We start from the raw sequence: 25,357 nt of genomic DNA on the forward strand, positions 1-25,357 counted from the left end.
AAGTCACAGATTTCCTTTGAATAAGTTCATATTCTATCTAAGGCTTACAAGTAGAAGACCGAAGATTGGACATGTTTATTCATAATGCAGAATGACCCTGTTGTTTTTCAACAGTCATAAGAAACTGATTGAAGCTCAGCATGAGGTGTAAGCAATTGTTATTTTCAAGTTGCTCCAGGCATTCTAGTCTATAAAATATATGAATGGATGGATAGATGGATAGATAGAAAGGTGATAGATTTAGATAGATAGATAGATAGATAGATAGATAGATAGATAGATAGATAGATAGATACAGACAGACAGACTGACAGCTATCTGAATTTCTTTCTCAGTGTACAAAATGTTCAGAATGTTATGCCTTATTTGCTAATGAGACATAGTTAAAGATGGCAATATAAAAGGGCATATATGTACATATAACTTCAGAGAATACCAAGATATATTGAAATCTTGATAGTGAATTAACAATTCAATGAAAAATGTTGAAGATCAGAGATAGACTCAATAAACTACCTAATTTGAGTCATTGAGTTAATGAACAAATAAAATCAGAAATGATTATGAAGTTTGTATAATCACTTCTAAGGATATATCATGAATATAAATAACCAAATCCTATTAATATATCAATATAATCATCATTTGAATTTTTAAGCTTCTGAAAACCAGGAGAATATTGAAATTTAAAGCAATTGACAAGTACTTATATATTTTGTCACTTACACTAATGTTCACATTTTTCTAATCTATTTTTTCTTGAAAAAATAACTTTTACAGGATTTGTGATCATGTTTTCTCACCCTAATTCATCCTTGATTCTACCTACCTCCCCATATACCCAACTTTATGTTCTTTTGCTCTCTCATTTTCTTAAGAAAGACCAAACAAAAACCAAGAAACACACATCCATACACAGAAACAAAAAAAAAAAGGAAACCTAATATCCAGTCAAAAGACCAATAATGTTAAAAAATAACCAATCCAAACAAGATTAGACATAACCACTACAAAATTCCATCAAGTTCATCATTTTAAGTTGACCAACTACCCTTTTTTCATGGAGCTGACCATAAAGTATGGTTAATATACCTATTATAACTCCATTGAATGAAATGAGTTTCTTTGCCAGTGTGTATCAATTTCAGATCGTTTTAAGGAATAGAGCATATGTTCCACTTCCAGCTTTCAGTGCAGGAACCCTTGTGGCTTGTACCTGTGTAAGCATCATGCATGCTGAACATCTCTCTGTGAGTTCATATACACATCAGCTTTGTGGTGTCTAGAAGACACTGTTTCCTTGCAGTCATCCATCACTTCTGGCTCTTATAATTTTTCTGCCTCCTCTTCTGCATAAGTCCCTGAATTTTGAGGGGAGGAGTTTAATGGACACCTCATTAACATATTTTTTCTATTTTTAAAAAAAGTACTTTAGAGCTGAAAGTATCTGGTGAAGGCTCCTGCCTTGCAAACATTTCCCTCAATAAATCCTCACATGGAGTAAAGAGAAAATATGATTTTATTTGTTCATTAACTCTTTCGCATTACAAACTGATGTCAGCTCCTTTTGTAAGTCATAATCCCATACACCAGAGCACTGCCCATATTTTAAAAGATCCCACATGTTAATATTTTAACACTGACATTAAAATATTGAGAGTATCCATATTGGATCATTAGTCAAAAGAAAAATAAATCTCTGTAATCTCATTAGAAATAAAAAGTTGTTCAAAAGAATCAGATGAAGCCCATCTCTGCATAGCTCTTAAATGACACAGTTGACACCTCTGACTGTTATTGTATGTTTTCATGTTTCACTTCTTTTTTGTCACAACTCACTTAGGATTTTAGTCAGACAGATAAGGGAATTGCATTTGTTATCATAAGCAGAACAAACTAATCATAAACACTTGTGTAAAAAATTAAATGAAAGCAAATTCAATAGTCATCACCTAGCTTTGAGCTACCAAAACAGTTCCAATCAGACCCAGGGTTCAGTTCTGAAGCTATTAATGGGAATATGGAAACTTTTCTTCGTTCTGTAGATGCTTTTGTCCATGTGAACCTCCTAAAACATGAGAAAAAGATTCAACACTCTGGCAAACAAAGCTGTGAGCACCTACTTTTCATCTGAAATGCCAATGTGAATCTTGGCAAAGAAGACTTGGACTATTCAATCCATATGATAAATAGAGAAAGTTAAAACAGGAAACAAGATTAAGTGCTGAAAAGAAAGGGTCGAAAATTAGATTAAGCAAAGAGTTTATAAACATCAGTTTCTTCTGGTGTCCTGATGGCATTCCATGTGTTGTTGGAATCTGAAAGAGGAAAACCTGACTCACTTCTACTTCCATTGTTCTTAGCTATCCAGTCCGCAGAAGCTAAGACAGTGGCAGAATTTAAGAAGAACATATGCCAACATCATGTCAGGAAATAAAATAGTGTGCTGCCTCAGAAAATGTAGGACCATGTTGCTTCAGCCATTATTCTTTCGCATTACAAACTGATGTCAGATAATAAAGACGTCCAGCTCTGGGGTACCTTAGCATAAGAAAGGCCAAATTGACCATCTATGACAAACACAGATGTAACGTCATATTGGAGGGAAGGGGGTTTGAAGGACTTTCCTCCACAGCAGGAAAATACAAGAATGAATATTTTAACCATTTTACTCAACATAGTATTAGTAATCCTGACTGAAGGAATTATGTAGAAGTAATAATTCACTTTCAACTTGTCTTTGTTTATATAGTCTTATATATAAACCCTAACTCTTCCCATACAAACTATACAAATGGTCTAAAATGTAAAGGAACATAAAATCAATATATGCATTAGTAAATAATATTTCTATGAACCAGAACTATCAAAATTCCTGAAAAAAAAATCAAGGAAACAATCCCTGAATGGCTTAAGACAACATGTAGTAAATAATGAACCAAGGAGATGAAATCTCTCCACACAAACAAAAATCATAAAATATAATTGACTAGAATGAATAAACAAATGTGTATCCTTTTTTCTTGAGGCCAAAGAATCTCATTATTCAAAGACTCAATCTATCTGAATTTATATATAGATTCAATATAATCTCAATCAATGTACCAATAAAAATGCTTCACAGAAATAAAGTCTTAAAACTCATCAGGAACCATGGGAGACTTCAGAGAGAAAATGCAATCTTGAAGAAAATAAAAAGTGCTATTCAAAAATATACTCATCAAGAGCTCCTTCACAGCTAAAGACCACTCACCAGTTCTCTTCCATTTCTTCAATCAATCAGTGACTGTGGCAAGCTTTATGTTGTATAACTTCATGTTAACACCTTTCCCTGAGTAACCAGGAACCCATACTAGTCCCATATGAATATGTCTCACATCATCACTTTATGTCTAATTCTTGTAACACAATGAGTCTTTGTAATAGTCATGCTCATTGCCCAGGTTGTTTCCTTTGTAGATGTGCCCTCTAGTCCCCATGGAGTGAAGATTATAGAGCTGTCCCAGACCACAGCCAAGATCTCATTCAACAAACCCGACTCCCATGGGGGTGTGCCTATTCATCATTATCAAGTGGATGTCAAAGAAGTGACGTCAGAAACCTGGAAAATAGTACGCTCCCATGGAGTTCAAAGTGAGTTCTTTCAATATATGCTGAGTTGTCATCAACTCTGATATGTAATGGATCTCTATGATTCACTCCATACTGTTCTTCCTTTTTTTTCTTTTTCTTTCCTTTCAGTTGGTTTGGAAAATCATAGCCAATTCCTTATTTTATTTCAGAATAAGTTTAACATAGAATTGAAATTTTTCATTTTTATTTTTTTTCAGAAATGTGAGGCTCTTCATTTAAAGTTTTGAGCATCAAACACAGTTTTTTATATGTCACACTAGGTACTTTCCATTGTACTATATTGTGTTATTTAAACCATCTACTTTAATAAGAATAGAATAGCTAAATTGAATTAATAAATCATATTATAGGAGAAAATTTAATTTTTTCCTTTCATTAAAAGACAATTGCTGACATGCTGTATATGTAAGGTGAATATTGGGAAATGTGTCCTTATTTTTATTTATTCACAAGTTTGTAAATAGATATGACTGAGATATTACAAAACAGTTGAATGACATAGATAATTTAAAACCATCTACATAAGTTCATATGTCTATTAAGTTTGTTTCTAAATTGTGTTTTGAAAATACACAACTGAAAAATTGAAATTTTTAGTTTTTACCATTAAAGTAACTGAATTGTCTATCTCTGAAAAGTTTAAATAATATATACCATGCATGTTAGCAATGGAGAATTCTGTTGTGACTGGAAAAGGTGACTTGATTTCTTATTACTTTACAAGTTATATTAGGAAATATTAGAGATTACAAGTATACAAGAATTCAGTTTAGAATAATCTCTAATAAAAGTATGAATACGGATATCATTGCTGTCTGCTTTCCTTGTCAGATCTCCAACTCTATCCTAACACTTTTGAGGTGTGCAAGTATAATGACAGACCTATTCTGAGATGACAAAAGGGAACAGATCCCAGTGCAGGGAGAAAATGAAATTGCTTGTTTATCACTTGTCAGACTATTCTCAATTTCTGTAATAGTAACAACATGATATTGTACAACAAGAATACCAAAAAAATATCAATGAGTTAGCTATTGATTTTTTACTTTACACTTTGTATACTGTTACAAATAGATGAGTTAATATTGCTTCTTTAATTTTGGTAAGGTATTAACTTAATCAGGAAAAAAGGGACATGCTTCAAATTCTATACATGTGTACCCACCTCTACATTATGGAGGGATATTCAAGGTTTGCTTGAAGGAGAGCTCATGCCAATTTCAGGAATGTTTCTTGCTGCTGTCATAGTTCAAACCTGAACGACAACACGTTTTATCACTTGGCAAATGGGGACTCTTCCATAAATAACAAAGCAGTTCATCAAAGTATTTACATATTTATTTCAATATTTATTATCCAATAGTTATTACAGAGATGGAGCCAGAGCTTCTCGGTATCTTCTGAAAGCAGACATCTAAGAGTTTATGAAGTGTGTCCTGAGGGTAGATAGTTTGACAATTGGTTGGCCTTAGACAAGCTGGTAGTGACATTTTTTTACATATTGTCTAAGATGGCCACCCTATACAGTCTTTTTTAACTTCTTCTTCCTTATTTCACTCAAATACAACTTTCTGTAGGAAAGAATGTGGTGAGTCATGCATCTTTCTGAACCTATAGCACCCCAGAGCAAGGGCAGACAGTATTCTCTTCAACTAGTCAACCTGAGGTCTCTGGGCTGAAGTCGTCCTCCATACCTACCATTCTATCATTTTTTTTTAGTTTATGCTTATTATAAGGAGCACTAGCATTTAGGTATAAATATTACTAAATATAAATGGAGCCACAGACATTACCATCTTCCCTTAATTTTCCTTATTTTGAGCTCTCTGTCTCCAATGTATAAGACCTGGCTTATGAAATCATTTAATAGAAATAGAAACACTGTCATCCAGGTTGTTCATGTACATCTCATCCATTTCTTTATCATTGGGTGATCCCTGTGTCTTTCCTAGGGTCCCATTTACTAGGTAGCCTCCCTGGAGTCATGTAGCAGTCTAGTCATCTTTGTTTTACATCTAGTATCCTACTATGAATGAGTACATACCATGTTTGTCCTTCTGAGTCTGGGTTACCTCACTCAGGATGATTTTTTCTAGATCCATCCATTTGCCTGCAAACCTCATGATGTCATTGTTTTTCTCTGCTGAGTAGTATTCCATTGTGTATATGTGCCATATTTTCTTTATCCATTCTTCAGTTGAACGTCATCTAGGTTGTTTCCAGGTTCTGGCTATTACAAACAATGCTGATGTGAACATAGCTGAGCAAATGCCCTGGATGACAGTGGGAGTAATGAAGGGCAAGATTTGAGGGAAAGAGAGCTCAGGAAAGCAGGAGATCCCAGCTGGATTAAGAACAGAAAGGGAGAACAAGGAATAACAGACCATGATAAATGAAGACCACATGAGAACAGGAAGAAGCAAAGTGCTAGAGAGATCCCCAGAAATCCACAATGATTCCTCCACTGTAGACTACTGGCAATGGTCAAGAGAAAGCCTGATCTGACCTGGTGATCAGATGGCCAAACACAATAATGGTCATGCTGGAACTCTCATCCAATAACTGATGGAAGTGGATGCAGAGATCCTTGCCCAGGCCCCAGGTGGAGTTCCAGGAGTCCAATTATTGAGAAAGAGGAGGGACTGTAAGAGTGTGAATTGTTGAGACCAAGATTGGAGAAGCAAAGTGACAAATAGCCAAACTAATGGAAACACATGAATTATGAACCAAAGGCTGTGGAGCCCCCAGCTGGATCAGGCCCTCTGGATAAGTGAGACAGTTGATTAGCTTCAACTGTTTGGGAAGCCTACAGTCAGTGGAGCCAGGACGTGTCCTTGGTGCATGGGCTGACTTTTTGGAGCCTGGGGTCTATGCTGAGACACTTTGCACAGCCTTAGTGCAGGGAGGAGGGGACTGGACCTGCCTTGTCTGAGTCTGCCAGGCTGCAATGACTCCCCAGGAGAGACCTTGCCTAGGAGGAGGTTTGAGTGGGGGGGATCAATGGGAGGGGGAAGGCTGAGAGTGGGAGGAGGGATGATGGGGGAATCCGTGGCTGATATGTGAAATTAATTATGAAATAATAATACTATAAAAAATTGGCAAAACATGTCAATTTTAGGATCCACTTATAACATGGATCAGTACTTAACAGTACAATAATGCCAACTAAATAATTACTGAGGAATTAGATCTTATAATATATGCAACATCAGAAAGAAAGAAACTGTAGAGATGATGCATAGCTTAGGATATTGTGGTGTTGATTTAATGGGTCACTACTTATCAAAAATGCATCATTCACACACAGAGTAATAAAAAATGCAGATAAATTTTAGCATAAGATTTATTTTTATTTGTTTTTAATCTGGCACATAATGCCTTAGAAAATTGAGAGTCATATTGTAATATTTTTTTCTTTTTTCTTTTTATTAATTAATTAATTAATTAATTTTTATTATACTTGTGTTTTAATTTTACACATCAGCCATGGGTTCCCCTGTCCTCCCCCTCCCGCCCCTTCCCCCACCTTGTCTCCATCCCCTCCACTCCATTCCCATCTCCTCCAGGGCCAAGACTCCCCTGGGGATTCATTTAAACCTGCTGGATTCAGTACAGGCAGGTCCAGTCCTCTCCTTCCAGGCTGAGCAAAGTGTCCCTTTATAAGCCCCAGGTTCCAAACAGCCAGCTCATGCACTAAGGACAAGTCTGGGTCCCACAGCCTGGGTGCCTCCCAAACAGTTCAAGCTATTCAATTGTCTCACTTATCCAGAGGGCCTGATCCCGCTGGGGGCTCCACAGCCTTTGGTTCATAATTCATGTGCTTCCATTCGCCTGGCTATTTGTCCCTGTGCTTTTTGCAATCTTGGATTCAACAATTCATGCTCTTGCAGACCCTCCTCTTTCTCAACAGTTGGACACCTGGAGCTCTACCTGGGGCCTGGCCAAGGATCTCTGCATCTGTTTCCATCAGTTATACGATGAGAGTTCCAATACGGCCATTAGGGTGTTTGGCCATCTGATCACCAGACTAGGTCAGATCAGGCTTTCTCTCAACCATTGCCAGCAGTCTACATAGGATGTATCATTGTGGATTTCTAGGGACCTCTCCAGCACTCTGTCTATTCCTGTTCTCATGTGGTCTTCATTTATCATGGTCTGTTATTACTTGATCTCCCTTTCTGTTCTTGATCCAGCTGGAAACTGCTGCTCCCCTAAGCTCTCTTTCCTTCGAACCTTGCCCTTCATTATCCCACTGTCGTCCAGGTTGTTCATGTAGAACTCATCCATTTCTCTGTCATTGGGTGATCCCTGTATCTTTACTAGGGTCCCATTTTCTAGGTAGTCTCCCTGGAGTTGTGTATATTATTATATTTTTAAAATATTATTTCTTTATTTATTATATGAACAGTGTTCTGTCTGCATGTATGCCTGCAAGCCAGAAGAGGGCATCAGATCTTATTACAGATGGTTATAAGCCACCATGTGGTTGCTGGGAATTGAACTCAGGACCTTAGGAAGAGCATCTAGTGATCTTAACTGTTGAGCCATCTCTCCAACCCCATATTGTAATATTTTTATAGTTGTAATGATTGGGTAGAAACCAATTTTTTCTTCACTATTTTAATCTTCTTTTATAAATAACTTGATATATTGAATTATAATTTTAAGCTATTTGTTTTATTTCATTTATATCTTATTGTCTTACTTATGTATTTCCTCAGGAAAAAATAGACATTATTTAACTTAATGAGCAGTTATGTACTTTTATGCTCACATACAAGAATTAAATAGAATGTCCCAGTATGCTGACACGTATCAGCCATTCCTTCACCCAGGGTCTTAAGTGGAACTCCGTCTTTACTCCTCTCTCCCTTTCTCTCTTTTCCACTCTCTCTCTCTTTTCTCTTCTCTCTTTCTGCTTTCCCTCTCATTTTTAACCTCCAACTAAGAGTAGACCATGTCGGTGAGTATAATATACATACTTTCATATTGTATTCTCATTGATGTGTTGTAGAAAAGTGTCTTAGTGTGAATTTTATGATACAGTACGGACACATATTCTAAATGGTGAATCATAGTCAAGGCAAGCTGGAATGGGCTAATAATCACTAATTTATTTATTTATTTTTAAAATATTGTGATATACCAGTTCCTAGTTATAGACTGGAATGACCTAAATTGTTCTTGGGAGGTCACTGAGAGCCCTTTTACAGATTTAGCTATTCCATAAGAAGATCTGTATATGCCCTGTCACCTCTCAGTAGCAAAAAGTTATTGTGACATTGTTACAAGTTATGGTTCAACATGTATATCTTGAGCTGATGCTTTTAATCCAGTTGTTTATAGTTTCTCATACCTATCTGAATTTACTTCTTTCAAAGGATATGATTTCACTTTTACATAAACAATTTTAAATAATCAGTGTTTAGAGTTATCTCTAAGCCTATACGAACTTACTACTCATAATAGGCTTTAGTGCTTTAAAAATTCATTACAGGAATATTTTCTGTGATTACACAATTTTCAACAGAAATGTGCCTGAAGGAAAAAGCTACCCTTTTAAAACATATATATTTCATGTGGTAAAGTAGAAATTGACTATAAAGTTCTTCTGTCTGTGTTAAATGGAAGTATAATAAACTCGTGAATTGCAGAAAGAGGAGGAAATGCAACCCACAATCATTCCCTATTTTCAGGGAAAGTGATTTTGTCCTAATTTGCATGTTGCAGAGGACTTTCTGCCTGGTAAAACTCAAAACAAGAATATTTGGTACTGTTTTCATTGTATCCATTTTTTTTTAAAGGAGTAATTCAGGTTGCGTGTGCATGCATGTGTGTGTGTGTGAGAGAGAGAGAGTTTGTGTGTACATGTGTGTATTTTAATATAATGAAGTTAAAGCATATTGTTAAACATATTCACATGCTAACATAGGAATAAAAATGTGAAATCATTTCATGAACAATTTCTCATTCCCCATCCCTTGCCCTCCATTATTTCCCTCACCTGCAATTTGATTTAGATCATGTAGCTCTCATCTATTTCTCCTTCACTGGGTGATCCCTGCATCCTTCATAGCGTCTTCCCTGCTGGCTAGTGTCCCTGGAGCTGTGGATTGCAGTCTGGTTATCCTTTGCTTTACATCTAGAATCCACTTATGAGTGACTACATACCATGTTTGTCCTTCTGAGTCTGGGTTAGCTCACTCAAGATGATATTTTCTAGTTCCATCCATTTTTCTTCAAATTTCATGATGTCAATGTTTTTCTCTCCAATGTGTGTATGTGTACCACATTTTCTTTATCCATTCTTCAGTTGAGGGGCATCTAGAACATGGGGGAATGGAGGTTCAAGCTGGAACAGGGACAGAGAGAGAGAGAGCAAAGAAAGAGATTCCATGATAAATGAAGACATCATGGGAATAGGGAGAAACAGTGTGCTAGGGAAGTTCCCAGAAATCCACAAGGATGACTTCACCATAGACTACTGGCAATAGTCAAGAGGGTGCCTGAGCTGGCCTACTCTGGTGATCAGATGGCTGAATACCCTAACTGTCACCATAGAGCCCTCATCCAATGATTGATGGAAGCAAATGCATGGATCCACAGCCAGGTGCCTGGCTGAGCTGCAGGCGTCCAATCAATGAAAGAGAGGAGGGACTCTATGAACAAGGACCATCAAGACCATGAAGGGAAAAAATTCAGAGATGACTGGACAAACTAGTGGAAATGCATGAACTATTGACCATAGCTGAGGAGTCCCCATGGTACTGGACTAGGCCCTCTGGATAGGTGAGACAGTTGTTGACCTTGAACTATCTATGTAGTAAAATTCATGATTTTTCCTTTACATACTTGATTTTAGTAATTAGAAGAACACTTTGAAGAAATAAGGGTAATAAGTGCAAATATATATTACTGAGAATATATGAATGTAGTATTAAGACTGTAGAAATTTAACCCGAAGGAAGTTGTACACGTTCATAGCTCTCTGAACCTGAAATGAAGCACTCTTCTCAATATTCAAGTATAGACTCTATAGACAGTTTAAAATTCATCAGAAGCATCAGAAGTATAGTTTAAATGTATGATGGAAATTTTTAATGCCAGTGACTAATCTTTGTGAGTGGTCCATCTCAGTTACCTGGATAGTGCATTGCTTGTCAGCACACCCTAAAAATGCTCCCTTAAAATCCATGTATGTTAAAATTTAAATAATTACCAGTATATGTACTCCTTGTTAATTACACTTATGAAGATTATTTATGATTTTTCTATTACAGTAAGTACATGCAGTGAAAGTTTAAGGATTGTAAAGTATTTTCCCTATTCAGTTATGGATTATATTTACATTGCACTGTATTCCTTCATTAGAGTCATTAGACAGAATTTTATATGTACTATTGCCATTCAACTAAAAATGCTTGCAAAGACCTGCTGAACCTTCACACTTGTATTTGATTATTTTTGCCCTACATTTTACAGAAGCATAGAATTTGTCATCGAAAGTACAAAATATGTATTCATCCTTCACTTTCATGAATTTCTGATACCCAGTGCCTGTGAAGAACATGCAAGCTTTATTTTGGCATAGCTACTACCTGAGAGGTTAAATGGACTCAATTAAAATTAAATGAAAAATAAATTAAGAGTAACATAATTAAAAATATTTTATTGTCTGAGATTCTCATTATATGTATTTTTACTATTTTAAACTCCAACTTTTCCCCCACCCACCTCCTACCTCCCAATTTTGTGATATATAAATATCACTTAAAAATTAAATTATTGAATAAAGATAAAATTTTAATGTACCAATGATCAAATACCTATATATAATGTTTAAGTCAGTGAGAGTACAACACACAATCGTTTAATCATATTAAATTACTTAAATATGTTTGTGCACATTGATATGTATTTGTCTTGTATATCCAAACACAAAGTATAAATTCCATATACACACTTTGTTTTACTCTGTTTGAGATGTGGTTTGACTACCTGAGAAGTTACTATCTTATATATAGGTGCAACTAATGCCTGTGAATACCTCCATGAAGTACATATGATTGTGCTCAACATTTTAGTGCTTGGTTGGAATCCAAGAGTTTATCAATGTTAGTCAAGCCGCATCCCTGTTTCCAAGAAAAATTATTCTCAGCTCTTTTAAAACTTTCCTGGAGTTCTTGCTATATATTATATATATATATATATATATATATATATATATATATATATATATATAATTCTCCTTAAAGGATTAAACAATGTGAGCTTTGAGCTTCAAAAAAAAAAATCAAATTTACAGTTAGATTAGTTCAGTGTAGGGATCTGCCCTTGTGTTCTTTTAGATGCAAACAACTTTAAAACAGCAAGGTTTCCAGTAGAAAACACCTGTTCTGTGGCTGTTCAGCAGACGTCAAGTATTCAAATACTTGATAAATAGAAAATGAATTATGTAACAAAAACAGGTTGTACTTGCCCTTGTCATTAAGCAGGTGGTTAGTGCCATTATTTGCATTTTCATAGGCTTGATACACATTTTCCTTTTCTAGACATAGGAGGAAATTATCACACATTTGCCTTTGGATACCAATTAGTATTAGTAATTTATTCTCCTTTGCATTTTGTTAAGCTCCACTAAACACAAGTGAATTTCATGAGGGAGAATTTGAATCTTTTTATATCTGCATTGTAAATTGATACAAAAAATTAGATTGCGTGATTTCTTCCCCAAACTCCACAAAATCTTCCAATCAATCATTGTCTTTTTAAAGAGAACACTCTTGCCATTAGAAAGAAGAAAAACTTTCTGACTACAGTAACATGACATCATCAAAATGTCCCAACTGAAAAATTTGGAAACAAGACTAATTCATTACTCATCTTCTACCAAAATCTAATCTTTGTGTCCACTGGAAGTGTGCTTTGCAGACTTTAATTCTCTGAACATAAAATACCAGGCTTTGATTTTCCTTTATGAACTTCAGAAGCATTGTAGGAGTTTTAGTAAGTGCAATAATTTCAGTTTGCATGAAATACTCTTATGGAAATAACCAATGAATGTAGATGTTTTACCTTAAAATTTCTTTCCCCATAATTTATTATTTAAATATATTATTTACTGCTGTGCATTAGCCATACATATTTAGGGTTTTATAAGGATATTTTCATAAAAGAAAATAATATATTTTGACCTTATTTACCCCTTTACTTTCCTTTTCTGCATTCATCTCTCTTCTGTTTTTTTCATTCATTCCTCCCAGTACCACTTTCTTATTTTCACCATCTGTGTGTGTGTGTGTGTGTGTCTGTCTGTCTGTCTGTGTATATATGTGTCTCTCTGTGTGTCTGTGTGGGTGTGTATATCTGTGAGTGTCTGTGTGTATATATGTGTGTATGTGTCTGTATGTGTGTGAGTCTGTGTGAGTTTAGATGTGTGTGTCTGTGTTTAACTGAGTTTGTGTATGTGTCTATGAGTGTGTGCATGCTCATGTGAGCATGTTTGTTGAGTCTGTATGTAATATAAACATATATGCCACAGGATAGTGGCTGGCTTGATCTTCCGAAGGTAACCCTTAGCTGCTACGAGTTCATGTATTCGATAGCATCAGTGTAAAAATCACAGCACTCAACTTTAGTGGAATACTAGATAGCCTATGCTGGAGCCCTTTTGTGAGTGACCATGTCCCAGAAACATTAATTTATGTCATCCCACATTCCATGTTCCAATGTGGAAGCAGTTTCTGTAGGGTTTTATAGCTTAACCAGAACAATGAACGTCATAATTTAAGGCAACTTAAAAATAGATTGGTGGGTAGGTACACCAAAGGTAAATGTGCAGCAGGAAAGGGGGCAGCATTTTTATAGACCTGAGATGCTATCTGATCACATTCTTGGCTCTTTTTTTCCTTTTTACTCATTCATCTCTGATATATTACATCCCTACTAAGTTTCCCTTCCTTCTTCTCCTCCTAGGGCCTCCTTCCCTCATCCCTATACCCAATCCTCCTTTTCCTTCAGAAAAGGGCAGGCCACCTAGGGATATCAACCAAACACGGAAAATCAAGTTAAAATAATAGTAGTCACATATGCTCATCGTACAGCTGGATGAGGCAACCCAGTGTGTGGGAAAGGTCCCCAAAGCTGGCAAGAGTCAGAGGCAGCCCCTGCTCCTACTGGTAGTTGTCTCACAAGAGGACCACGCTACACACCCACAACATATATGCAGAGAACCTAGCATAGACCCCACACAGTCTCCCAAATTGTTGGTTAAGTTTTGGGGAGCCCCTATAAGCCCTTGTTAGGTGATTCTGTGGGCAGTTTTCTGGTGGTACTCTTGACCCCTCTGGTCCCTACAATCCATCCTCCATCTCTTCTGTAGGATTCCCCTGACTCCTCATGTTTGTCTGTGGGTCTCTCTATCTGCGCTCATCAGTTGCAGGATGAAGCATTTTTGGTGAAGATTATGCTAGGCTCTGATCTGCGGGTATAGTGGAGTGCCATCAGGAAACATTTCATTGACTTTTTTTTTTTTTGCCAGTTGTATTTGGATCTATCCTACGTCTCTGGGCAATTAGTCTCTGGTTCTGGTACTCCAGGTAGTACCATGTGGGGCAGGGGGCTCCTCAGGCTGGACCAGTCATAGATTGACCACCTCCATAAATTCTGTACCACCTTTATCCTAGCACATCTTTTAGGCCAGACAAATTGTAGGTCTTAGGCCAGATAAATTGTAGGTCGAAGGTTTTGTGGCTAGTTTGGCATCCCAATCCTTCCACTGGAAGCCTTGGATTGGTAGAAGTTAGTGTTCTACTACATTCATAGCTTGTAAGAGGTTTTTGTTTAAGATGTTAGTTCATGCCGAGCGGTGGTGACACACGCCTTTAATCCCAGCATTGGGGAGGCAGAGCCAGGCAGATCTCTGTGAGTTCCAGGCCAACCTGGTCTACCAAGTGAGTTCCAGGAAAGGCGCAAAGCTACACAGAGAAACCCTGTCTCGAAAAACCAAAAAAAAAAAAAAAAAAAAAAAAAAAAAAAAAAAAAAAAAAAAAAAAAAAAAAGATGTTAGTTCTTGACTAAAATTACCCTAACTACCCTATTTCCACTTTCTCTCCAATACAGGAATTTCAATCATTCCATCATTCTCTGGAGACACAGACTCCTTTCAGGAGCTTGTCATTCACATTGAGACACAGCTCCTTTTCAGGAATGTCACTCATAATAGACTTTTGTGTCTAAAAGAGAGCTCCTACAGTTGGATGGGTTTAATATAGATGTTTCATTATAACTGAGTACTTAACCACTTATCTCAACCTTTACCATGAAGTTTCTGTGACACTTCTGAGCAGCTGTTTGTTATTTCTATGAATTTTCTACTGTAGTCTTTAGGTTCTTATGCATAGCTCCATAGTATGTGCATACCAGAATAATTTGAGCATACAGTTTAATTTTCCTACCCATTTTTGTTCTTTACAGGGTTGTGTTGCACTTGTTAAGTATTCAAACACTGCACTTCATAGGATTGGACAGGGTGAACATCCATGTTTAGTCATTACATAAGTGAAGATGATTTGATTGTCCAACATTCTCTTTTATGTTGTTTTATATATCTCTTTTGGGTTGAGATATGTTTCTCCTATTTCTAATTTCTTTTTTTTTATGAAGAAGGACTAATGGATATTGTAAAGAACCTTTTCTACAGATATAGATAAGATCATGAGATTTCTGCCATTGAGTCTATGTGACATTTTTTTTTTAACCAATTTATGCTGCTGAATCATGTTTTCACATCTCCAATGAACCCAACTACTTGGTCTTTGGAAATGACCTTTTGATGGGTTGTTAAACACAGTCTGCAAATATTTATCGAGAATTTTGGGCTATCTTTTTCTTTATGACATTTTTTTCTGGAGTGGTAGCAGGTTAATTCTGGCTATATAATATGAAATATTGTTTTCCTCTTATTTCTTTTACAGGAAATTTAGAGGAGCTATACAGTTGCTTCTTTAAAACTCGATTTGCTTTTAACTGTGACTGTATACTTGGGCAACATTTTATAGCTGTTTCAATCTCATTGATTGTTTTAAATTGTTCAAGCAGTTTATACTAAAATAACATTTGGTTATTTTGATATGGCATATGCATTAGAATTGCATTTCACTTTTCATAGGCTTTCCAATGTTCAAATACAATTTTAGTGTATTATAATGATATTCTGAATTGGGTATCTCTTTTAATGTCTTCATTTTATCTCCAATTTTAGTGTTCATTATTCTTCCTTTGCATTGTTTTGAATAAAGATTTTTAATCAGATTTGACGTTTCAAAGAAACAGTTCTTTGTTTTCACTAATACCTTCTTCTTTTCATTCCCATCTCATTTATTGCTGTCCTGATATTTACTATTTTCTCTCTACTAATTGGTTTGGCTTGAAATTGTTCGTTGTTGTATTTTTAAGAACTAAGTTACATCATTAATTTATTCACTTTCGATCGCCTTTTAACTTAGTCATTTATAGCTATAAATGTACATCTTAGTGTTGCTTTCCATTTATTCCCAGGTTCTGTTATGTGTAAGTTTAATTAAGCTTTGTTCTGTGAAATTTAAAATTCCTTTTCTGATATTTTCAATGACCCATTTGTCATTCACTAGGATGTTGTTCCTTGTTTATACTAATGTGTAGACATAATGATTCAAATTTAGGTAAATTTAATACTATGATAATTTAGCAAAATGACACTTATTGGCTCCCTCTCTGGTACCAACTACCGTACCTCTTCAGTCTTGGGTTGTTGAACAGCTTTATAGCACTAGGCCAGTGTTTCTTCCTTTAGTGTAGATAATAAATCCAGTCAGAAAGCAGTAGCTTACCTTCACTATGGTGGCTTGCAACATTCTGAGGTGGGCAAGACTGTTGAGGACTTTTCTCCTACAGTCTGCATAGTATCTACATGATCTGTTAAAGTAGATGGTAGGGAGGAAAGAATCACTACATTGTAACAAAAGTGTGCTGGATCTTTAGCAATATCGTCTCATCATTAATTTTAGATGGCCAGCAAAAGCAATGGCTATAGCCTATATTGTTAGGGGACTTTCTGACTCTCATTGAGTAACAACTCCTGTGGATTAATCCCACACCTGCCACTGAGATTTTTATTTTGCAACTCTCAGCTTCTTTAGGAGTATTATTCATCTGTGGGTTCCTCTCTTCAAACATTTTTATTTTGTTTTTGTTCTTATGAAAGATTAGATTTCCATATTTTCTCCATAGCCTTAATTTTGAATACCCCTTTTTCTTCCTTGCTTTTTTCTACTCTTCCTTGTACTCCTCTTCCTGATTAGACTTTTTCATGTCCTCTATTCTTTTATACCTAATGCATTATGCGAACTCATCTTTCTTAAGGTCTCTCCATTGTTCTCCTTAGAGCAGCCAGTTTGTCTTTTTATCCTTTACTGACATTATAACCCTTTTGACTCAAATATAAACACATTACTCTAAAAAGTTGTAGTTAAAGTGCACGTGAGAGAGAACATGTGATATTTGTGATTCTGGCCTGGGTTAAATGATTCACTATAGATTTCAGTTTTATCCATGTTCCCACATATATCATAACCTCATTTTTAAAGCTTTCTAAAATTCCATGATATATATGTATCAGAGATTCATTAGAGATTAATTATATATTCATCTACTGAAGGTCATCTAAGCTGGTTCCATATCATGTGTATTATGGACAGAGCCTAAATGAACACTGATATGTAGATATATCTGTTGTAGGGAAGAGTCCCTAGTGCATGTGAGAAGTATAACTGGATTATTTAGCAACTATGTTTTTAGCTTTTTACAGAACCTCTAGACTGATTTCTGAAATGGCTAAACCAGTTTGCATGGCTCCACAGCAATTAATAAAGGTGCCTTTAAGATAAAACTATAAAAAATTGAAATAAGTATAAAATAAACCATCATTGAAATAAATCTCTATCTTGCTGGCATGATTTAATCCTAGCATTTGGGAAGCAGAAACAAGTGCAACTATTTCAGTTTGAGGCTAGTATGGGCTACATACCCAGTTTTCTAGCTGGCAAGGGCTACATATTGAGTCCAGGTCAACAAATAAACAAACAATTTTTCTTGCTTATTTTTCATAAGAGATCTCATTTTCTCTAGAGTCCACTCCTAAATTGAACTTTGCAGGAGGACTTTCTGCCAGCTTGTGTTTCTACTTCTCTAGTGTAAACATTTTTGAATGTTTTTGTCAATAAACAGTATCCTCTCAAAGCAGTTTCAGCAGGTGTTCTGAAAAAAAAATCTGTATCATCAAATATCATCAAAATGGATCATCCCTCCCTTACAACTTTTTTATCTATCTCTCAATATGAATACTGTGTATTAGTACTTGTATGTGTTGTTTTCTGAGAATATTAATTGGATGAAGATTTCATTGTCTGAATAGTTGATTTAGTCTTACCTACTCTAGTGTTCACATTGACAAGTAATTATGTTTGTCTTACCTGGGATGAATGAGGCTGCCAGTATTAGGACCTCAGCTTCAGTATGCATTTGTTCTTATCTGTGGGGCATTCCCCATAGTTTTCTTGAGCACGAGCAGGAGAAAATATTTGATAGAAGGATTTATATTGGGGAGATAAACAGATAGAAAATACAGGATAGCCTCTAGAGGGCCTGGAACCTTTTCCAATGGGCCCTGACTGTCTCTGCCCCAGGGTATTTATAGAGATGCCAAGGGGTGGAGCAAAAGACCTCCTCCTCCACCACAGCCAAGTGCAGACCATCTCAGACACCTGCACTCAGGCCCATGGCCCTAATCATCCTCTAGGCATACCTGCTGCGTAAAACCATGAGGAACCTGAAAATGGGTTCCCACAGTTATCTAGTGGGTTTCACATTATATCAGTTCATGAGTTGTTCTCTGGCTCTTGTGCTCATAGTGGGTAGAGGTATAACCTTCACAGATTAAGATATTTTCATACGTTACATTCAACATTCTTTGACAGAACAATTTTATTAGAGTGTGTCTTTCATAACTTTTCCCTTTCTTGTCCTAGAAGCACAGTGTACTTGGATTGTGAAACTGACCTTTCTTTCCAGGATGTACTTTGGTGACTTTTAGGTCTCTTGTTGGAAGTTTTATTTTCTAAAATGTTACTGTTCTCCATTACTATTCTACTGGAATGAGGAAACCAGGTAGATGTCATCACCACAATCTTGGAAGTTATGCTTCCAGCATTAATATGAAAACTAAGCTTTAATCCTTCATATTTTACCAGTGTCGAGATCCAAAAACATATATTCTCAAAAGATCTACCATAGCTGCCATGGAATTAGTTCTGAGATATCAGTGGCTCAGTGACTACACCTTGCTTCTACAACGAATATTCTGCCATTTATTGGATTTCTTCTACTTCTATAGGGTTGCAAGTTCTAGATCAAAGTACTGACAAATTTCTCTCCATTGAGCAAATATAATCTTCTTGTATTCTCAAATGGTAGGAGGTACAAAATAATTCACATCCTTTCAAAAATCAGCATACGGATATAATGTAATATAGTCTCAGATGATGTAATTATGTGCTGATATGAAGATCCTCCTGAGTTTTATCTTCTTTCTGAACCCCATACTCATATGCTTCAGTCATCTGTTCTTAATATTTTTATACCCATGCTTAAGTACATATGAAAGTCTTTAAAATTTTGCAATTACTTTTCATAAAACAGTTATATTAATTCATTTAAAGTTAAATGAAAAATTAAATAATCTAGTACTACTGACAAAGAATAAAAGACTATCCTCTATATGTGCTAATATGTAAATGTGGATGGGTCCTGAATTTCACTGAGCTATGATAAGAATGCTAATATACTAATGAAGATCGATAGTTAACTTCAGAAAAGAATAAGCTATAATAAGTGGATTTTAACTATTGTTATGAGTTTTCAAATGAAACTAGTTATAACACCAATAAAACTGAGAGCTTCTGCTGTAAAAATGCTAAAATACAAATAATTAATGCAGAAAAACACTGCATTTTTACCTATACACCGCTTCTGTGCCAGGAGTACCTTATAACATCTCAGAAATCTCTGGTTTAGTACAGTTCAAAATAGAAAATGTTAATGCAAGAGCAAGGACCTTTCCTATCTCATTACTTTGAGATCTGATTATGAATGTTGAATGGCACATATAAAATTAGATGATTGGCCCAAGACTTAAAAGTGACAGAATAAATTGTTCATAATTTCAATTACTCAGGTGTGGCTACTAAGTATTTATTTTCTCTGTGAGCTCTAGAATCAAACTTACATTAATCAGATTGTGTGATCTGTCATTGTCAAGAGTCCCCCATCTTTGCGTTTTTTCCTTTGATTCTAATGTGCTCCTACAGAGTTGTGTACCAAATGGAAAGCCCACCATCATTTGGTAGATTCTGAATCATATGGTCCCGGTTAACATCAGTGGGTCTGCAAATAAAACAAAATACAGGAAATCAGACAAGGGGCCTAAAAGGGTGGGTGCTGTGGCAAGCATAAAAGGAGATAAATGAAGTTGCAGTATGAATAAAAGGAGCTTGCTGTGTGCATGTATAAAATTGTTAAACAGCAAATTTAATGACAAATAAAAGAAAATTACTGGTTTAAATCCAATTCAGAATGGTAGGTATTAATGAAGATTGCCAACATGGATTGTGTTGTTTAGTCTAATGATAACTTATAAACTCAATTAAATAAAATATTAAAAGGAAGGCATTGTATCTTCTAATAACTTGAGTTAAATGTATTATATGTAAATTTCATTCCAAAATCAATTACATTTTTAAAGGAAAGTCCTAACATCTTAAAACTTACAAGAAAAATCTACTGTAGATTGAATTTGTGTATTCCTCCTAAACATTCTTCCTCAAGTTAAGTATCATCTTCATTATGATGATATCTAGAAGTGGTTCATTTGAGTAATAAGGTTTTCTGTTATGCAAAGGATGATTAAGTATGAATTGTCTTGTTTGGTGAAACTTTTAAATCAAAGTTTTCATGAATAATATTTTTATATTCCAATTATTGTCATCTGAATTTGTGATAATTTTATTTCCTATAAAAACTTACACTTCAAAATTAAGTGAAAATTATTGCCCTGAGATAAACATGTATGTTTGTATATAATTTTTCTTAAAAATTGATATGCTTTAAATTATCCATGGAATTATTCCTCAATCAAAATATTATAATTTTATCATTAATAATAGAAACAGTAAAAGAAATGTATTTCCATTATGACTCCAGTCTCTGGCAAATTTGTGAAAAGGTTCATAATATTTTAAGCTAAATGGATGTTGAATGTCTGGTTTTACTTCTTTTGTTTACACAGTACAAACTGCATATTAACTGGAAAAATTCAGAGTTTTCATGAATTTTTAGACTTCTGTGAGGAGATGAACAGTCAGGGTAATACCCAGGGTATCACCCCGTACTTTGAAATTTCCCATTGTTGTCAGGACTGTTTTGTTGTTCTTGGCAACCTCATCTGTCCCATTTAAGGGCAGAGATGCTGTAGTTCTAGCCTGAGGATCATCTCATCCACTGACAGTGAGTGTCAGGTAAGCCACTGTGGTAATCCAGGATTTCAGAAATGGAAGAGAACATAGCTACATTTAATCATACTGTAGGTGTCTGCTTCTTTTAATTAGTTTCCTTAATCATTTCCTTTTCTCCAAAGGCAGTAAATATTCTGTAGCCTCTGTGTCTGTTGACCGTAAAGGAATAAGGTTTGTTTGCATTGAAAGAAATAAAACCTTATAACTCCCAGTGCTAAAATTTGATGCCTCGTGAAAGGAGAATACAATTTCTGTCCTCCTGATCTAGTATTTTTACAAGTTGTAAAATCATAAATTTTAAAAGTTCATGCTTTTCTTCCATGGGCCAGCTTAAATATCATTATTTTAATGTGCACTTTGCACTTTTACGAAGAATTTTGCAGTTATAGTCAATGGTTATTTAAGAAAATTAATCATATTTCATTCAAACTACAACATTAAATTAGGGAAGGAAACCTGCTTCTTTACAAAACTCATACCTAACAAATCAAGGTGGGACTTTCAAGTCATGCTGACTTCATGTGGCTGGGATATTCATTCATTTATACAGTTTGTCCTTAGAGAAAATGTAGTAGGTTTTAATCTAGTTACACAGAGTTGTAATTTTTGCTTTTGAATTTCTAATAAATTATAGTGAAAGAAGCCATCCCACACATCCGTCCATAGTTCCATTGTCCAATTGTATGGGCACATGGAAGGAAATAAATCTATTGACTAACGTCATAATTTGAGGTGCAAATCTCTTACAGAGTGGGCAGCCTTGCACTTTTCAAGTGGTGGTTTGCTTTCAGGCTCCACCGTAGGTGTTCAGAAACTGTGTTTGGTAAAATTATGGACAATTTGAGGGATATCTCCTCCTTTTTTAAGTAAGGCAAGTCAAATTACAGAGTCAGGCATTGCCCCCTTGGAATCTATTTCCTTTTTCCCACTTTAATTTGAACCATGTATGCAATTATTTCTACATGACAAAATAATCTTTAGTTTCACAGAAAAAGTTGATAGTCACAATAAGGGTTATTGGAGCAAGCTTTCTTCAGGACAGACTTGAAAACAAACTGACTTGTTGTACATGAACCTGGAAACCTTGCATCAATGGGTTAGCTTTCAAACTTAGTACCTACAATTTTGAAGAATGTGTATAGGTCCTCCTACTATTCACTTCCTCCTGAGTGTTTCATCTTAGAATTGTAAAATATTTGAGACCATATTTTTACCCTCTTTGCTACTCTGTCCTGAAAATTGCTCTGATATGAAACTCACTACCTGGAGCAACTGTGATAGAGAGCAGAACAGATTAATGTGATGAATATGCAAAATCAACTTGATGGTGCATCATGTAGCTCAAGAAGTACGGTCCCATTGTCAGTTAGATGTCTGTGGCTTCGCAGTCTCTGTGAAGTGTCTGAAAAAGGCAACACCTAGAAGTGGGATATTTTCCTGGAAATGAACCAACAGCTCCAGTAAAATGTAAATATATGGTTTTATGGTTCAGGTATCAGGTTTCTTTGCATTATATATGATGGTAATTTAATGGCTTAGCTCTTACCAATTTTAACCAAAAATATTAAAAAATAGACCTCTAAATTTAAAATGTAATCTATACTACACCGATTCATAGGGAATTTTACTCAGCATTGAAACTGTAAGCTTTGAATTCTGTTGCTCTCCTTTCGTGCTGGCTTTTCATGACAAACGAATAAGCGTTCCTGATTCCCTGATTAAAATGGGCATAGGAGAGTCTGCGTGTCTTCATGGTGATGCTTTCAGGTTTGCACTGCTGTTGTGTCTGCTCTTTTGGGGGTGTGGGGCTGACCCCCAGCTCCCAAAAATATCACACATAGAGGCTTATTCTTAATTATGAATGCTGGCCTTATCTTGGCTTATTTTCTATCCAGCGTTTCTTAACTTTAAAATATCCATCTATCTTTTCCTCTGCGCTTTTCCCGTTCTCTTACTTCTGTAAATCTAACTCCATGACTTGCTGGGTGGCTGGCCACTGGAGCTCTCCTCCTTTTTTGGCTCCTAGATCTCCACTTTCAGTTTTCTCTTTGTATCTAGTCTCTCTGCCTGCCAGTCCTGCCTATCCTTTCTCCTGCTTTGCTATTGGCTGTTCAGCTCTTTATTAGACCATCGGGTGTTTTAGACAGGCACAGTAATACAGCTTCACAGAGTTAAACAAAAGCAACACACACACACACAAAAAAATAAGTAACACACCTTAAATTAATATTTTACTACGGGTTCATCTTTTTTTAATCATAGAAAAAAGGAGGATGAAATAGCTAGTCAAAGTTGTTCTGGGTGGTGGAAGCATCTATAGTTTATACTATATCATATGTTATTGCATAATACACTAATGTAAATCATCTATCTAAATGTCTATTAGTATCTATAACTACATATTAAAATAGTTCTATTTCCACTAATGTACTATAATGGGCTGCTCTTTGACCCAAAACAATATTTTCAGCTTTCAATGTACTTCTATACTTTTTTGACTCTGATATTAAAATAATTTTAAATATTTATTTTAAGAATTCAGAGACAGACTGTTTCTAACAGTTGTGGGTCCCAACGGATGATGAAGCTAGACAATAAGTACATGGCTTCTTTCAGCAGTCTCCAATACATGTCAACACTGTTATGCTTCAAAGACTGTTAATTAGTTACAGCGTGGTTCTATCACAAGCTCCTCTCTGGCCGCAATCCTGTTCCATCAGGATGAGAAGAATGTGGTTGAAGGCCAGCCCATACCATGTGACTCATGTTGATTGTCCAGAGAACTAATTCATTACTGTCTTGAGGAATTAGTACATATTTTGTATTCTTTAATTTTAGAGAATTTATTCATTTTTCTTTCAATTGCATTAAGTTCTATTCAATATGTATTAATTATATATTGTAATTATGTGAAATATAATTATAATTTAATATGTATTAAATAACAAAACTGGTAAAATATAGTGAATGTTTAACTAACATTTACTTATTTTTTTTAGTTTTTTGAGATTATTATATAATTACAGTAATTTCCCCCTCCAAAACCCTGCCATGTAACTCTCTTTACTCATGATTCATTTTTTTTTATTACTTATTGTGACTTACATATGTAATATTTAACACATACCTGAAAACTTTGCAAGTCTTAGCGTGGTTTGTCTCCATATGTTTAACCTCAGATGTTTCTTGCTGCCCAGGCAAGTCTTTCTCTGTGTCAGTCACCTTTATCAACATTGATATAATTCATGTAATAGGACGTGTTGACTCGTCATGTATTTTCCAACGTAGATTTGATTTTCTCTTCAGATAATGAAATTGAGAAAAGTATAGAAACTCTTCATAATGGAAGTATAACCTTTCTGCTGTTTTTCGAGCATATGCATGGTGTCAAAGCCTAAGAATAGTTGGAATAAAGAAATTTGAAGAATTCATCACAAAATAATTAATTGCTTGTGAATTTGATTTCTTAACTTTCATTTTAGCATTATAAACTATGGATTTGTACAAAAATGACACTCAGTACTCTGTTAGTATGTACAATTATTATATGTCATCAGATAAAAAATTGTGACAGTGATCTCCAGTTAAGCTCTGGATTATGCATTGACATTAACAATTATCTGTTGTTAGACAATTTAATATAATGCATTCTATATTTTTTATAAAGGGAAGACAATAGTAGTATACCTTGAAACACATTTCTACCTAGAGAAATAATAATTCTTTCTTTCTTTTTTTTTTTTTTTTTTGAGACAGGGTTTCTCTGTGGAGTTTTGGTGCCTGTCCTGGATCTCGCTCCATAGACCAGGCTGGTCTTGAACTCACAGAGATCTGCCTGGCTCACGAGTGCTGGGATTAAAGGCATGCACCACCACCACCCACCTGAGAAATAATAATTCTATTAAAATAAAGTATATAAAATTCAAGTTTTAATCACAGTTGAAACTAATAACTTTATAAATTTTTTCTTGAGTAGAATTTAATCATTGTTTATGACAAATTGTATTTCCTCTTATGAATTATCTCTTTAACTTAGACTGTGACTGATTGTAGTATAGAGATCCATGATGAGTGATTATAATCAAGAGGTACATTCCCACTAGATAGTTTTAATTAAA

At 35.2% G+C, this 25,357-nt stretch overlaps 1 protein-coding gene across 2 annotated transcripts in view; it reads left to right on the forward strand.

Moving 5' to 3' along the window:
* Ncam2 (neural cell adhesion molecule 2) overlaps window positions 1-25,357 on the forward strand; it is a 412,339-nt gene that overhangs the window by 338,935 nt on the left and 48,047 nt on the right. For both annotated transcript variants that reach the window (XM_036203263.1, XM_036203264.1), the window contains exon 12: window positions 3,460-3,633. In XM_036203263.1, the coding sequence (XP_036059156.1) occupies window positions 3,460-3,633 (174 nt within the window). The remainder of the gene's footprint in view (window positions 1-3,459; window positions 3,634-25,357) is intronic.

Source organism: Onychomys torridus, chromosome 12 (genome assembly GCF_903995425.1).
Source record: "Onychomys torridus chromosome 12, mOncTor1.1, whole genome shotgun sequence".
In the NCBI taxonomy this organism is placed as follows: Eukaryota; Metazoa; Chordata; class Mammalia; order Rodentia; family Cricetidae; genus Onychomys; species Onychomys torridus.